Source organism: Eulemur rufifrons, unplaced genomic scaffold (assembly GCF_041146395.1).
Source record: "Eulemur rufifrons isolate Redbay unplaced genomic scaffold, OSU_ERuf_1 scaffold_81, whole genome shotgun sequence".
NCBI classification, from domain to species: domain Eukaryota; kingdom Metazoa; phylum Chordata; class Mammalia; order Primates; family Lemuridae; genus Eulemur; species Eulemur rufifrons.
The window spans coordinates 52,889-70,237 of record NW_027182863.1 but is presented as its reverse complement, the minus strand read 5'-3'; the positions used below and the strand labels follow the sequence as shown (position 1 = coordinate 70,237).

General features: G+C 51.6%; 1 protein-coding gene across 3 annotated transcripts in view; it reads left to right on the top strand.

Annotated features, from left to right (window-relative positions):
• The window catches only part of ARHGEF10 (Rho guanine nucleotide exchange factor 10), a 62,394-nt gene that overhangs the window by 27,658 nt on the left and 17,387 nt on the right, over positions 1-17,349 (top strand). For all 3 annotated transcript variants that reach the window (XM_069464610.1, XM_069464612.1, XM_069464611.1), the window contains 6 exons: positions 928-1,103; positions 12,487-12,602; positions 13,015-13,142; positions 13,290-13,390; positions 14,974-15,095; positions 15,928-16,014. In XM_069464610.1, the coding sequence (XP_069320711.1) occupies positions 928-1,103; positions 12,487-12,602; positions 13,015-13,142; positions 13,290-13,390; positions 14,974-15,095; positions 15,928-16,014 (730 nt within the window). The remainder of the gene's footprint in view (positions 1-927; positions 1,104-12,486; positions 12,603-13,014; positions 13,143-13,289; positions 13,391-14,973; positions 15,096-15,927; positions 16,015-17,349) is intronic.

Here is a 17,349-nt window from a genome sequence, read left to right as displayed (position 1 = left end):
TGGGACACGACCTGTCCTCTTGCTGGGTCTGAAGCGCCGTCCTCCCCTTCCGTTTCCGTACAGACCAGGTGTTGTCACCAACAGTGGGTTCTTGGGGGCAGAGGGAAGCTGGGGAGACAGGTGGCCCCAGAGAGTCACGAGTTTCAGTTTACAGCACAGCACCTGGCATTGTGGCTATTCCTGTCCACATTTTGATTTTTAAAAGTTTATTTTGAAGAAAAGCAAAATGCGATTATCACCAAAAGTAAGAACACTGGTTGCTTCTGGAGGGGCCGGGTTTTTTTTCCTGGGCGTGTGGGGGCTCCCAGGGTGCTGGTGATGTGACACCTCGACCTGGGTGGTGGCCACACGGGATTGCTCTGCCATTGCACTAGACCGTGCGTGTGTTCTGTGTGTTTCTCTGCATATACGTCCTATGTGGCGATGACAGAAGAAAATAATCTATACAGGTATCGGTTTTGCATCCACTTTTTATAAACTCAATAAATAGTAAGTATTTTAGTCCTGGAATGTAGTGGTACGACTGAATTCCATGACAGTGATTTTCATGTCGCCATATAAGAGCAGAGAAAGAGTTTTAGAGTTAACTCTTATGAAACAGACTATCTCGGACCACATATTGTAGAAGAATTGTCCTGTTGATAGAACTCTCCAGAACGCCCGAGCACCTTTGTTCACGTAGTCACCAGCAGGCATCCAGCCTCTTCCCTGGAAGCTTGTCTGGAAACCTTCGCCCTTGCTGGGAAACACGTCACTGTGCAGCTCTGCCCTGGGCGAGAGTGAGAAGCTCCACTCGCTCATCTAATTACGGTGGCACCAAGGGCAACTTCCTGAGAAAGTCAGAGGCAGGATCCTGCAACATTAACCGTTTCTCACTTGAACATCTAAAGGGCACAAAGCATCATGACGTACCTCTGGTCGTTCCAGCACCCTGCACGACAGCGGCTCGGTCACCAGCCAGCGGTACCTGCTGAAGTGGAGCGTCCCCCTGGGCCACGTGGAGGTGATGGAGTACGGCGCGAACCCGGGCGCCGGCGAGCACAGCAGGTTCCCCGTGGCGCACCCTCCCGAGAGCCTGGCGGTGGTCGCCAACGTGAAGCCACGTAAGTGACACTTGCTGATGTCCCGGCAAGCCCTGGGGCCGGCGTCAGTGCCGACGTCGCTGGGCTCAAACTCCTCAGGCTCGAGGTTGAAGGCGGGAATCTGGGGAGATGACGCAGCGTTTGGAGCCTTCATCTTACCTGTGTGGCTGACTCGGCCGCCGCGGCTGCTGACCTCTGGCCTCGTGCCCCGGCCGCTGGGCCGCCCCCGGTGTGCTGTGGGGCACTGTGGCTGCTCAGGGGTGTCGTCCTCCCCAGCTCTGGGCTCTCTGTCCCCGTCTCCCGTGAGCGCTCGTCTCTTTCAGTGCCCGTGCCTCGGTTTCCCCTCGGCTCCGCTGCCCACTCGTGGCGCTGCTGGGCAGCTGCCTTCATCTCTCTGTGCCTCGGTTTCCCCACCTAGGTAGCACCTGTCCCTGCACTTCCCGAGGTGAGAGGAGAGAAAGATGTCAAAATACTTGGGAAACGTTGTAGCATTGCCTAATATTACATTTATAGTTATTATTGCTGAACATCGTTCACGTTGTAGATTTTAATCTTAGTGTAAAAATCGTTTCCTTCTCTCTCTCTTTTTTTTTAATCCAGATAAAGACCGGCTTAGTTTTATTCACTGTTTGGCTTTGGGGCCTCTGCCCCTGAATTATGGAACACTTAAAATACAGTGAACAGGAACTTCCAGTAAACTTTTTTTTATGTGTTAAACGAGCATTAACTTCTCAGATTATTTTGTTTCTGATCTGTTTGGATTGAGAAAGCAGCTTTTACGACTTTTCACCTTTCTAGCTGAGCACACGTGCTCTCTTGGGTTTGCAGGAACACCCTGTGGTGAGCACGGGGTCCAGTTTGCTGTGGGACCTTTTACTCTTCTTGTTTCGCTCATGTTAATAGGTTGGCAATCTGCCTAGCGGGGTGATTCTTGAACCGTGTTATTGTTATTCAATTCGTAATCTCTCCAATTGCTGTTACGTCATATTCCTGTTGAAAGGAGTGTGCACTTTTATCAACCCTCTCAACTAACAACCAAAATACCAAGCTATAACCCAGATTTCAAAGTGAGGCGCCTACACCAGGTGGTATGAGAGGGGAGGGAGGGAGGGAAGGAGAGAGAAATGATTTTTCAAGCTGACATGATTCATTAAAATTTTATCCAAGGGCAAATTGAATGTCTTGCTAAAAGTTTTTTGAAATCCTTTTAACTTATTTGGAACTATTGATTACTAATCAAGTTTATGTCTTAGTTTTTGTGAACAAAAACTCCCTTGTGTATTTTATATTTATAGTGCCAGCAATCTTACTATGTATTTGTAATTACCGTTGCCTTATTGTGTTCAAATAGCTAACGATAACTTTGATCCACAAAGCAGATACAATGTATTAATATTACATGCAACATTGTATTTTCTTATTTATCTTTTAATTTATGATTTACACTGAGCTAACTTAGAGTAAGATTAGGGTCAGCAATATGAAAAAGCATAAAGCAGGATGATTCAACCAATTTTTAAAATATATGGAAGAAAGAACCTGAAGTACGTTGATAACTCCACGTGGGCCTGGATGTTGCCGTGAGCTTTCCTTCAGCCACGGCAAAAGGATTAAACAGGGTCCCGGCCAGTCCTGCTGTCTGTTACAGAGGAGTATGTTCCGTTGGAGAGTGAATCTTTCCCTTCATTCTGAATTCAAGGAGAACTCTTTGGTCATATCCTAAGTTAAGGGGACTCTGGAAAGACTTTAAAACGTACGTGATTGTCCTGTAGACTTGCATTGGTTTTTTGTTTATTGCGTCTCTATGGAAACACACAGACGCAGCCTCAGTGAAGGCAGTTTTTCCTGGGGCGTCTGTTTGCACACTGCCCTAAACAGAGAATTTAGGGGATGTACTCATTCTGCCATCGATTTGTGCTGTGGAGTTTTCTGGGTTGAACCCACGCCTCGGGCAGGGCATATCCAGTCCTCGTCTGTTAGCGACATTGCTGGTGGAGCACGAGGACTTCCAGTGTGACCTGTTATTATGATGCCTGTATTTTAAGAAAGTAAGATAACCTAATGAGTGTCTGAGGGCCTTTGTCTGAAATTAACTAGTTAATTCTTCTCCTGCTAATGTTGCCAGTCTGTGTGGTTTCCCTTCTGACTCTGCTGCATGCATGCAGTAGGCGCTCAACGAACGTTGGTTGAATGAGTGAAAAGAGAAATGCAGCCACCAATCAGTGCTGAATTCCTAACTGAACAGTATCTTTCCAGCTGTCCATTCTTGTCCTCAGCCAAGCACTGAGCCCCACAATCCCCCAGGGCAGCTCGTGGCGGCTGGAGACAGACTGAGCAGCACCGCACACGGGCACACGGTGGCGCAGTTCTCAGTGAACACAGGGCACGATGCTCTGGCAGCTCAACAGAATGTAATTTCCTCAGAGCAGAGGCCTCTAAAGTTAGGTTGTGAGGAAAGAGTGGGATTCCAGCTGGTGGGGAGTGGGTGTACAGTGGTTCCTCGTCCCTGCACGCATGTGTTCTTGCACGCATGCATTGGCTGTGCTCACGTGCATTCATGCACCCACCCACTCGCTGTGCACGCGTGCAATCATGCGCCCACCCACTCGCTGTGCACACATGCATTCATGCACCCACCCACTCGCTGTGCACACGTGCAATCATGCACCCACCCGCTCGCTGTGCACGCGTGCATGCATGCACCCACCCGCTCGCTGTGCACGCGTGCATGCACCCACCCGCTCGCTGTGCACACGTGCAATCATGCACCCACCCATTCGCTGTGCACACGTGCATGCATGCACCCACCCACTCGCTGCGCACACGTGCGTGCATGCACCCACTCACTCGCTGTGCACACGTGCAATCATGCACCCACCCACTCGCTGTGCACACGTGCATGCATGCACCCACCCACTCGCTGTGCACACGTGCATGCATGCGCCCACCCGCTCGCTGTGCACACGTGCAATCATGCACCCACCCACTCACTGTGCACACGTGCATGCATGCACCCACCCACTCGCTGTGCACACGTGCAATCATGCACCCACCCACTCACTGTGCACACGTGCATGCATGCACCCACCCACTCGCTGTGCACGCGTGCATGCATGCGCCCACCCACTCGCTGTGCACACGTCCATGCATGCACCCACCCACTCGCTGTGCACACATGCATGCATGCACCCACCCACTCACTGTGCACACGTGCAATCATGCGCCCACCCACTCGCTGTGCACACGTGCATTCATGCACCCATCCACTCGCTGTGCACACGTGCAATCATGCGCCCACCCACTCGTTGTGCACACGTGCATGCATGCGCCCACCCACTCGCTGTGCACACGTGCAATCATGCACCCACCCACTCGCTGTGCACACGTACATTCATGCACCCACACACTCGCTGTGCACACGTGCATTCATGCGCCCACCCACTCGCTGTGCACACGTGCAATCATGCACCCACCCACTCGCTGTGCACACGTACATTCATGCACCCACACACTCGCTGTGCACACGTGCATTCATGCACCCACACACTCGCTGTGCACACGTGCATTCATGCACCCACACACTCGCTGTGCACGTGTGCCTCAAGGTCTCTCTGACCTTCCCCCCACCATGAGCACTCCTGGAAAAGCTAGGGCTTATCTTCCTGAGATCCAGACCAGACCCACCCAGGCCAACAATCGCTTTTTCTCCTCCTCCCTGTGAGACAGGCACCGTGCCCACACCTGAATAGACTCTTTAGGAAGATAATGTCCCAAAGGGAACTATTTCCCAGTTAATCTCTGCTCCCCATCCGTTCATCCTGCCTATGGAATCCTACAGAATTCCTCTATCCCCCTCCCCCCCATAGCCCATGTTACCGGAAAGCCATACGAGCCTCTGAACCCAGGTGGGGAGTTGCCTCTTCATACTGAAGGTTCCTGTATGTACGGATCTTTTTCCTCCTACTAAAAGAATGAGTCACATGGAAACCTGTTTTCAACTGAGAATTCTTGGCCACCCCGCCCCTCCTCCCCCTGCTCATTAGCACACAGGCCGGTGGCTCTCAGCCCGGAGCTGGGCCGCCCCCGAAGACCAGTGCAGTCAGTGGGGCCGGGTGGGGCTGAGAGTTTGTGTTTCCACCAGTCAGTTCCCTGGTTGCTGCCGGCCTGGTCGCAAGGGCACCGCCCGAGGCTGCTGCTCTCTCATTTCCCTCCTTTCTCCACTCCTTCCTTGTCCACTCTCTAAGCTGTCCAGTGGAAAATGTTTAGGTTTTATCTGATTTATCAGAAGTCGTGGTTTTTCCTCTACTCACTGCAAACAAGTTGAAGACAGCATTTTCTCTGCCTGTAGAGAGAGCCTGTCGCCTCCTTTCTCCTTCCGGTGACGGAATCGCTGTTTCACAGGCGGCAGGCAGGTGAATTCCAAATAAGGAAAACAACGTTCTAAACAGGTAGCTTTTGTGTTAGAAAAGAGCAGATGTCTTCAGGGTTTTTTTTTCTGTATTTTATTTTGCACAAAGGTTATGGTATTATTAGGCTTTGATTTAAAATTTAGAAGACAGTGTGTTAGCAATATAATAGAGAAAGATTATTACATAGAAAGGCAACATTTATCGTAAAATAATGCTGCCATTCCTGTTTAAGATTTCAACAGCCTCGCAAATGTTCCTTTCTCAAATAAGGAAACTGAGACCCAGAGGTTTCAAACCCCAAAGCCCGTGGGTTTGCACCTCCTCCTGTTCCTCCTGTGGCAAGAAGTGGGACTGAAGTGCTGTGGCTGCATCTTGGCACCAGGCTCTTCGCCTGTGTGATACTTGGTATTTACAGTAACCACTGCTCTTAGCTACTGTAGTCCCTGCGAACGAGAGCTCCCGCGGTAAACGTTAAGGTGGGGCTTCATTAGACATGTTTTTCAAAGGCGGCCGACGCCAGCCGGGGCTGCGGAGCCCTCTGAGCACGGATGTCGGGGGCTGCCCGGGCTGTGGTTGGAGGCAGGAAGCCCCTTCCTCCTGCTGTAGCGAGTGGGCCCAGAGCAGGTTTGGAGAGAGGAAGACATTTAACAGCTCTCTCTTGGACTGTTAACTTTTTTAAGCTTTTGACTTTTTCAATTACGGCATTGACGTTCCAATAGGATTTACCCATTTCAAGTGTATGGCGACTTGTTACTTTGGAGGTGCCGCTTGGACAACAGGTGTGCCGAGGGCCTGCAGGCCACTGAGTACCTGAGTCTGGGGTCCAGGTGACACTGAGTCGAGGGTCCTGAGCTCAAGGACCACAGGCACCGCCGTGGGACCAGATGTTCACTCGGGCTCTTGGCCCAGTGCCTGTCCCCTTAGCCCTGCGGCTGCTTTTTAGTTCCCAGCTGTGAAAGGAGCGGTATGGAGTAAGGGTCTTTAAAATGCCTTCTAGGTTAAAAAACAAAAAAAAACCTTTTAAAAAAACTAATTAAAATTTGCTAATTCCGTGTGTGTTTGAAGATGGAACTCAAGTCAGAATCTCTGGGGCTGTATGCAGACCCCAGGGGGCAGAGTCCGCAGCTGTCTTGCCTTTGCGGGGTGCGGTCAGCGGTCGAGGCGTCTGTGGGCTTGTGTGGTGCTGGGCGCCGGGCTGTCCCCGGCCGTCGGGGTGGAGGGTCAGCTGGCGAGCTGGGCTGTGCGCTGTCAGGCCCTCACTGTCCATCTGTTAGCGCCCAGGGGCGGCCCCCCGTGCCTCGATGGTCCCTCGCTGTTTAGTAGGTGGGAATGTCTACCCAGGGCGGGTGCAGGGGAGTGGTGTTGGCGGGCGTGGCTTCAGTTACAAGGGGGGCGGCGGGAGGGGACGATAAGTTCTAGGATGTGCCGTGCAACCCTTCAAAATGTGTTCGCAGAAAACTGACGTCGCAGATTCGAGCTTTCTTTCCAGCCGCAAGGGAAATGGGACTTTTGATGCACTTAAAGGAAAAGGGTGTGTCCTTTGCAAGCACCGGCCTTGCCCAGGAGAGAGCTCTGCGCTGGGAGGGTGAGCAGGGAAGAGGAGCTCAGCAGGGAGCCCAGTTTGCAGCGGAAACCGCAGCCTCAGCGGAGGAGGGGCCCGGAGGAAAGGAGCCGATGCCCGGATGGAGTCCGGCTGCGCTTGTCTGCAGCTCCGCGGGGCCTGGGGATGCCCCCACCCCGTGCCCGGCCCTCGTGCCTGGAGACGTCTCCCGGGCGACGCTCTGAGACTGGGGACCTGGCTCCCCGGGACACGCCCCCAGGGGTTTGTGGGTGCCGGGCTATTGGTTCGGCCGCACAGTCCCTTCCTTGTTTGCCGCACAAGATTCCATTTAGCTGACAAACCCCGAATTTCCAAACAAGTTGCAGGGATTTCCATGGAAACAGGAGCCGTGAGAAAGGCCGGGAAGCCCTTTTGCAGAGACGCGGCGCTTGGGTGTCGGCGCAGCGACAGGGACCTCTGCTCACACAACTCGAAACACACTGGCAACCAGCTGGCTGGAGGTCAACTCCGGCAAAAATTGGATTGGCGTGTTTTTTTATCTATCAATGCATTTTGGCCAAAAAACAAAAATAGCTGTTTCCTAAACTGAAAGTAACATTTGAAAAGCACTGTGTTCTGCCTTTTGTTATTTCCTAAAGATGAGAGTGGAGAAGGTCTCCCTTGTATTACACGTGGTCCTTGTCCACAGGGGAGTCCTGTGTGTCTGTTCCGTGTCATTTGGTCCCAGTGCGTCCCTTACAAACCGTGTCTGATGCCCAAGCTCAGATGTGAGACTTGGGTTTATTTTCGTGTTGGGTGAAGGCAGAGAAACTCCCTGGTCTCAGTAGGGAAGATTCTTTAATCCACTAGGGAGAAACGAATTATTCTCCTGTCCCTTGACACATCGGTTGTAGTGCACATATATGTATAAAATATATATATATATTCTTTTAAAAATAATTTTTTAATTGACAAAATTTGTGTGCATTTACGGTGTACAACGTGCTTTGAAATACGTACATCGTGGGACGGCGAAATCAAGCTGCCTGATGTATCCATCCCTCACCCATCATTGTTTTCGAGGTGAGAACCTTAAAATCTGCTCTTAGCGATTTTCATGTACTCGATGCGTTGCTGTTGCTGTGGTCACCGTGACGCACAGGACACCGTTTAACCCCCACGAGCTGTGGGGCAGGACTGACGGGGCCGAGCCACGTCCAGGTCCCGTCCACGTCCTCGAGGCCCCCAGCACGGCAGCAGCAGGTGGGACTCGGCCGTGAGAAGCCGTCCCTGTCCCTCCCTGCACATTCCCTCCTGCGGAGAGTCCCCCCCCCATTGCTGTGTCCCTCTGTCTCCTGGGGCCCCTCTGCCCAGGAGCCGCTGGCCAGCTGCCCATCCTCCGCCGCTGCTTCCTGCTTGGCCCTGCGGTGGCCGTGTTCCCTCTCCCTGCCCTGTCTGCCACCTCCCTCTCCCTCCCTCTGGTTGGAGGGACAAAGTGGGCCCGGCCAGTCCTTGCCGTGGCCACCGTGCCCTGGGATCTCGCTGCAGAAGGCAGCGAAATAACTGATACTTGTGAAACTTTTACTCTGTTAGCCGTTGGCTCAGTGTTCCCTAAAACGGGATCACTCATTTGCATGAGACTGAACTGTTTGGACCCAGCAGCTGCTAATGTTCCCGAGGGAAGGCCAGCTGGTTGCTGTGGCCCTGCCACCTGGGTGGTGACCTCCGTGGGAAGGGGCATGGCCTGGGGCGGGTCCCCCTGCGGGGCTGCATCTCACTCCATCAGGGGCGTCTGGAGCGGTGCCGGCACCTGTGGCAGAATATTTAGGAAACTTCAAAAGTCTGTCTGACTTAAAGCATCATCTCCCTCATCCCTTCTGTGAGGCAAATGGGAAATTTTATTTCTTAGCTGACAAAGAAAAAGAAAATTCCTTCTCTTGGGAGGAATGGAGCATGGTAGTAAACGTATATTTTAATGGAAAAAAAAAGATAAAAATATGAAGTTCCGGCCAGGCCAGTGGTGGTCCGAGTAGAGGAAGAGGCCAAACGGGGGTGCTGGGTCGGGGAGCGAGACGGGTAGCTGAACAGCCGTGCACCCGAGCGCATGTGACCGGAGACGCCGCGCACACGTCTGTGCCAGGCGCCGTGTTCACAGACTGCTTTAGTTTTATAAACTGCACCGTTGCATTTGATCTTCAAAGCAGGCGGGCAGGAAAGGGCTGTTGTCTCGGTTCTGCAGATCAAGACACGGAGACAGGAAAGGCCTGCAGCGCAGATTTCTGGGTCACGTAATGGAGAAACGTGGTTAGCAAAATACAACGTTGCCACGGAATCATTTTCTTTTTGAATCAGGGTCTCGCTCTGTCACCGGGGGTTGAGTGCAGTGACATCATCATAGCTCACAGCAACCTCAGACTCCTGGGCTCAAGCAATCTTCTCGCCTCAGCCTCCCAAATAGCTGGGACTACAGGCAGGTGCCACCATGCCCGGCTAATTTTCTATTTTTAGTAGAGATGGAGTCTTGCTCTTGCTCAGGCTGGTCTGGAACTCCTGAGCCCAAGCGATCCTCCCGCCTCGGTCTCCCAGAGTGCGGGGATTACAGGCGTGAGCCACCGCGCCCAGCTGCCACTGAATAATTTTCTAACCGTAACTTTGCGACAGAATTTATATCTCCTGAGATACTTGTTTAGATATAAAAGTGTTTTCTATTTTAACATGTGCTTACTCACAGAGACGTTTACTTAGTAGAGGCAGAAATACTTGCTTTCCAAATTAAAGCACAATGTCAGGTTCTTGGCACACCCAGTTTAGAAACGGTGGCCAGGATGCTGGCAGCCCTTCCAGCTTGTTCACGTCGTGTTTCAAAGACGGAGCCTGAGCAACTTAGAACTCTGTGTTTCAGCAGGGTCAGTGGTCCAGTCAGCCCCGTCTTCCCCCGCGCTGTGCACGGGTGCTGTGCTTAGCCTGGGGCGTTAATGACCAAAGGGAAGAGCTGCCGTGACCCAAGTTAGGCGCTTCTCCCCCAAAAGCCAGGGAGTTTCTCTAACAAAGGGCACATTAGTTGAATACCTATGCAAATACAGGTGTACTGCTCATGTGTTAAAGATAGATGTGGAGTACTGTGAGACAAAATTGTAGGGAAGGAGAACAGGTGAGTGATTTCCAGGGCAAGGGTGACTCTAAAGGGACAGCAAGGGGGTTCTGTGGGCAGTGCAGCTGCTCTGTGGGTGACGCAGCTGTCCTGTGGGTGACGCAGCTGTCCTGTGGGCGACGGAGCTGTTCTGTGGGCGATGCAGCTGCTCTGTGGGCGACGTAGCTGCTCTGTGGGCGACGGAGCTGTTCTGTGGGCGACGCAGCTGCCCTGTGGGTGACGCAGCTGCCCTGTGGGCGACGCAGCTGCTCTGTGGGAGATGGAGCTGCTCTGTGGGCGACGCAGCTGCTCTGTGGGAGATGGAGCTGCTCTGTGGGCCATGGAGCTGTTCTGTGGGCGACGCAGCTGCTCTGTGGGCGACGCAGCTGCTCTGTGGGTGATGCAGCTGCTCTGTGGGCGACGCAGCTGTCCTGTGGGTGACGCAGCTGCTCCGTGGGCGACGGAGCTGCTCTGTGGGCTTATCAGGGCGATGGTTACATGCATCTACACATGTGCTAAAATTTGTAGAACTGGATGCCCAAAATAAAAGGGTCAGTTTTATTAAATGATAATTCTAATGATAATATAAAAAAAGATGTGAAATAAAGTTGATGTAACTCTTGTAATTTTATTGCAAGGCTATGTTTTTATAGAGTTTATCATCAGACAGTTATTAATGAAAGCAGATAAGCATATCAATACATTTTAAATGATAAGCCCACTGTAAGGATAATACAGTTGATATCTGTGACCACTCGACCGGGTTTTCCCCCTTTTCTGTAAAACTTCCCGATACTTCAGAGGCAGTTAGTCGTAGACTTTATCTAGACAGGTGATAAAAATCAGGCCTGTCATGTATGTAAATATCCACATATCATGTCTAACACAGTCCTTGCAAAAGTATAAACGGTTATGCTTCCCTTCAGTTACGCAGTGAATATTTTTAGATGCATGTATATATCTGAATATTTACATTGGAAATATGCAGATTTCTCAGTTTAACATTTGTGTGTGTGTGTATGTACCTACACATATATGCACTATGTATATCTTATACACACTAATGGAGCAAGCCACGTACTCTGTGGAGCCCAGCACACATGAAAGCGTGTGTCCCTTGTTCAAACTTACTGAGAATTTTAGGGTGTTGCCAGCAGAGCCTGACACCAGGCTCCGGGCCCTGGTGAGCTCGGGCGAGTGACGGCAAAGGTCCTGCTCTAACACAAACGCCAGGGAACTGCTGCTCCTGCAACTTCAGCGAATCCGTTCTGCCTGGGTTTGAAGCTGGCGGCTTCCCTCGCGGCTGTCTGACCTTAGGCGATTTATTCATTTGCACACAAGGTGTTACTGCGCACGGGTTTCAAGCACGGGCTGTGGGTGTCTTCCTGCGTGAGCTGGGCCAGTTTCCTCATTGTCGGCTGGGGACACGGGGGCGTCTCTCCTCTGTGCCTCTCATCCTGTTGTGGGATTCAGTGAGAAAACACCCGAGTGTCACCTCCTGGAGCGCAGGGTGGGCTCTCGGCAGGTGGAGGCAGCTACGCTCACCTGGGGACGTGGACCCCGGGACACGCGTCACTCCACGAACCACAGTCACTGCAGACAAGTTCTTGCTCTTCTCCTTTAAAAAAAATCTTCAGGGAAGATCGCTGAGAACTCATGTTGATGTCGGGTGACCCCAGTTATTGGAAATTTGGTTCAGATTAAATGTCCTTTATGTCCAGGTGTCTCTCACTAGTAGCTACTACATCAACAATGTTTAAAAAATACTGGAAGTGACAAGATGTCGGTCACGCCCACACTGTGAGGCATTCTATAGCTTAGCAGCATCCTTTGAAAATGAAAGTGTCAAGAAAGACAAAGAGAGATGGAGGAACACACCCAGATGGGAGGGGACTTAGGGGACGTGACAAGTAAACCCAAGGTGGGCCCCGGGGTTGGATCCCGCACTAGAAAACTGGCATTCGTGGGGACGTGGGTGACATTTGAGGAAAGTCTGCAGGTTCGTTACAGCGTCATGTCGCCGTAATTTCCTGGTTTAGAGGGTCGTGCCGCGTCTGTGTGCGAGGTTAACCCCCAGCGGAGCCGGCGAAGGGTGTAAAGGAAGCAGCTCCTTGTGCCAGTTTTGCAACTTTTCATTATGCCTTAAATTATTTCAAAATAAACATTAGGAAAGGAAAACTACTAAATTCTTGAAAATATCCCCTTCAAGATCCCCCCCAACTTAAAAAAAAAATTAACTAGTAACTTTAGTGTTTTCTGCCCTCAAGTGTCGGAGTGGCCCTGGCTTCACGTTCGTGCCCTCTTGTTTGTGTGTTCACTTTGTAGACAAAGTTTACATGGGGCCGGGACAACTGTATCAAGATTTACAGAACCTGTTGCACGACTTAAACGTGGTTGGTCAAATCAGCCAGCTGATAGGAAACCTTAAAGGCAACTACCAGGTAGGTATCACGGCTGCTTGACTCAAGGTTCTGGTTTTGCTCCTAAATCGTTGTGGACGTAGGATTCCATCCCCAAGCTCTGCCAGAAGTGAGAATTCACTGTGACTGTACGAACTGATCTGATGTACGTTTTTGTTATTTTGGATAAGGTGAAACTATTACCTCATTGTGACTTTTCTTCATGTTGCAAGTAGACTTGAGTATCAGTTCTGAGAAGTCTCTCTGCCACGACACAAGGTCCCAGTGTGATCTGACTCCAGGGGTTTCTTTTTCACAATCAGATAGGCGGTGTTTTTTTATTTGTTTGTTTGTCTTTGGTCTCCCTGAGGTCTGTGTGTCACAACTTTGCTTTTAGGCTGGTCCTATTTTTTTTTTAACGATTTAAGAATGTGCATATTTATTTTCTTTGCAGAACTTAAATCAGTCAGTAGCCCACGACTGGACGTCAGGTTTACAAAGACTTATTCTGAAGAAGGAAGACGAAATCAGAGCCGCGGACTGCTGCAGGATCCAGTTACAGCTCCCCGGGAAGCAGGACAAGTTAGTGGGGACTTTAAAACGAAACCTGCTTGGCCAATGCTGGGAACAAGAAAGTGGTTCTTTGTCATGATACGTAATTTTTTTTTTTTTTTTTGGTCTGTTAATTGTGTTGGCCAGGCAGAACACTGTGATTTAATTTCCTGGCAGGTCTGGGCGGCCCACCTTCTTCACAGCCGTGTTCAGCACCTTCACCCCGGCCATCAAGGAGTCCTGGACCAACAGCCTGCAGACGGCCAAGCTCGCCCTGGGTAGGTGCGGCCGGCGTGGCCAGCCGGGGCTCGCACGAGAGATGACGTGCATCTCGGAGTCCTCGGCCAGGTTTCCGTGTCACGATGAGATGCACGGCCGCGAAGCTGAAACCGGGGTTAAGAGGAGAACTGGGTGATGGAGCCATCCATTCACCTGGAAGAATGTTCTTACATGGGAAAGAGCAACCCCAGCACAAGTGATGTTTAAGTTCACATTATAATTTAGGGTTACAGCCACAGGTTTTGTTGTAATCAAACATTAATATCACGCTGGGCGCAGCGGCTCACAACGGTAATTGTAGCGTGAGGATCGCTTGAGGTCTGGGGTTCGAGATCAGCCTGAGCAAAAGCGAGACTCCATCTCTACTAAAAATAGGAAAAACTAGCTGGGCATGTTGGCTCTTGCCTGTAGTCCCAGCTGCTGGGAGGCTGAGGCAGGAGGATCACTTGAGCCCAGGAGTTGGAGGCTGCAGTGAGCTATGATGATGCCACTGCACTCTAGCCCGGGCAAGAGAGTGAGACTCTGTCTTACCAAAAAAAAAAAAAAAATTAACATAAGTTTATCAGTTGAGGCTGCTCCACCCAGGGTAAGCCTGCCGGGTCTAGAATGAGTCGGGGGTTGAGGTGGGTCCGGTGTGGGTCTGTCTCCAGAGGGAAGGAAGGCTCGGCCTGTTTCCTCACCCTGAGTAACAAAACGCAGGTGGCCAAAGGCCCTCCCAGCACCGGAGATAAACCCTGCAGGACACAAACGAGTGCGACTTCATGATTTCCTGTTCCTAGTCCCTTTAGCCTTGCTGTTTGGAATATATATATATATATATATATATGTAATTTACATGTCATCTATACACACACTCACAGATCTATCACTCAGAACACGGGGTGCCCTGTGTGCGTGTAAAATTCTCCCCTAGAGGCAGATGATCTGAGATGCTAACTGGACGTAGGACACAGAGGAGAAGCCGCGGCTGGGGTATCACCCCGGCGAGCGCTGATTAGAGGCAGGAGGAGCACGGCGCCTGCGGAAGGCGTGCTCGGCGTCCTCACCGCGTGGTGGCTTGTCAGGGTGGGGTCAGAGAGACTCGGCAAACGAGGGGTCACCACCCTGGAGAGAAGGTCCCTTTTGTCCTGAGATCAGTCCCATGTTCCTCAGCGCCAAGGCCGACGTTTGCCAGTGAAATATTTCTCCATTTCATTGCACTTTCTTTATCCCATTGTATTACACCGTGTCTAAAAATCTCTCACTACATCTCGTGTTTGATTCGTATTTGAATCTAACCATCTCAGTTGCTTTGAAAAAAAAAAAATGGAAAAAGGTAAGGCAGAGAGACCTGTGTGGTTTCCGCGGCGCACAGGTGTGTGGAGGCGGCACAGACAGGAAGATGTCCCTGTCACTCAAGTGTGGGCCCTGCTGCCCTGTAAGAAGAGTTTACTGTTTCCCAGGAGTGAGGCACTGAGTTCCCTGGGCTTGTGCAAACGGGGCGCTAGAAACTTCCGCAGGATTGGCCCCGCTGGCCACGCAGACCTCTGTCAGGGTGAGTTCCCCGCGGTCCGGCTCATTTTCTCTCCGACTCTGGTTGCAGAGGAGGAGAACCACATGGGCTGGTTCTGTGTGGAGGACGACGGGAATCAGATCAAGAAGGAGAAGCATCCTCTCCTTGTTGGGCACATGCCGGTGATGGTCGCCAAGCAGCAGGAGTTCAAGGTGAAGGTGGGCGGGGCCGGGGGAGGGGAGCCGGGGGCACAGTAGAACCGTGTCTTTCTGGTTAGCCATAGTCCCCGCTGCCCTGGAGGTGATTTATTTAGAAATAAATGAGGATGCTGCCGTTTGAAACCTAGCAGTGAGGGTCAGCCTGTGTCTCTGGGGGCCGCTCCTGGGCGGGGCCCTGGCGTCCTCAGACGGCTCCCGAGCTGGGCCGGTCACTTACACGGGAGACCGTCTCGCTGTGCGGCTCGTGAGGCTTTAGCTCGGCAAGTAGTCAGTTTCCAGGGGGTCGTCTCGTGAGCTGCGTGGAGTGCGGGGCCCACTGTCTGCCGAAGCCGCTTGTCTCCGGGGTGGGGTGGCATCTAGTTCACGTCCATGGTGTCACTGATTCAAGCACAACAGGCCGAGCCTGCGGTGACTCCCATGACTTGTTCGTGGGTCTTGTTGAGAAATGTACAAAGACGTTTTTATTTCTCGCTTGTGGCCTGGGCCCTGGGCAGCTCCCACCACCACCCTGTTTGGAAGGCTGGGCCCCGCCCGCCCCTGGGGAAGACCGGGTGGGACGGGAGCGGGGAGAGGGACGAGGGACGAGGGACATGCCGCAATGAGACCCCAAGAGTAAAACACCCGGGGCCGCATCTGCTCGGGTGTTTGCTTCTCAGACGCCGCCTTCTAAGACTCACACTTCAAACTTTCCCATTTTCGTCTCTGTCGGGTAATGAAGCCGAATGTCTGTGGTTCTGTGTTGGAAACATGTCGTCCGCGTCAGACTCTGTGTGGCCTGGAAGCCTCTCGGTCCCCTGTCACAGCGTCTGATTCCGTCCCATTCCAGATCGAATGTGCCGCATACAACCCCGAGCCCTACCTGAGCAGCGAGGGTCAGCCGGACTCGACCTCGGCGGCCCACGGCTTCTTGTGGGTAAGACGCCTGCTCCCAACAGAGCTCACACGGAATCCGCACACGCGGTCGGTGTGGCGGGAACACGGACGCTGCCGTCGGCCACAGTGCAGCCCAGCGTGTATTTGCAAACATGAAAACTGCCCCTGAAAGGGACCTGATTGCTTTGGAAAAGATGTAGAATTCTTAGGAGTTAAAATGTTAATTCTTTTCTTTTTCATCTGAAACTTTTACCAGCTTAAATTCAGTCCAAAGATACTTAACTAATATGAGAATAATTTTAATGTTTCTTCCATTTGGGTGGTTAACTTGCATGGATTTTTCTTTTTCTTCTTCTTCCAAGCCTAGTTTTTTACACTGGAAACGTAGCAATTAAAATTAATCGGTTCCAAATGACACACAGCATCTGACATGAGGCTGCAGTTGCAGCAGCTGTTTCTGGTTCCTGCAAACCCGAGGACCCTGCTCAGGCTGTGCGGTCCGAGCCTCTCACGCGCCTCCCCGGAGGCCCCTCGGACCTGCCCCCCGGTCCCTTGCTGCCTCAGACGCACCTGACTTCTTCCCAGCATCCTCTGCAGCAGGTCACCGTCCCCTCCTCACTGCCAAAGCTCCTGCGTGGTCCGTGTTCTAGTTGTTGTGAAAAACGGACCAGCCCAGTGAGCTGGTGTTTCATTCCTGCCAACCCGGGCATGAAGGGCTTAATTCCCCCGGGGGTTTCCGATTTTGAAAGAGAACCGTTTCCGCGCAGGCGGGTGGACCTGCCACTCATCCCCTGGCCTGGCCGCGCCCGCTCCCTGCAGGCCCGCACTGGGGCGAGGCCAGTTGGCACCTTCCCCCGAGAGGGCCGAAGTGGGTTGTTTATTTGTCGCATGCAGCAAACACAGGAGGAATGAGGAGACTGTAACAACAGCCTCCAAGCTGGCAGAAAAGAAAAACATCACTGAGCACCCTAAACCAGCCAGTGCTTCCTGTTCACAGGGGTCTGACTCCTCACCGCCTAGAAAACAGTTAGATTTAAGTTTAAATTGGGAAACTGACTGTGCTGCGTTTTCTCGGTGTGAGAATTCAAACACACAGGAAGTTCGTAACACAGACGTACTGGAACACACGACATCGTGTGTTAAATGTGAACCATCCACCTTGGGATGCGTTCTTGTTAATTTCTTCTCATTCGAAAGACTCAGGTTTTTAGCTAAGGTCTGTTAAACATTAGTGTTATTTAAAATGGATATTAATCTACTGTTTAGGACCCTAAAGTGTGTATGAATAGGCGTCTACCATTTGTATGGTGATGGGTATATGCTTTTTAAAGTGTATAAATGTGACTTTTTAAAAATTGTTAATAGTTATATTCTT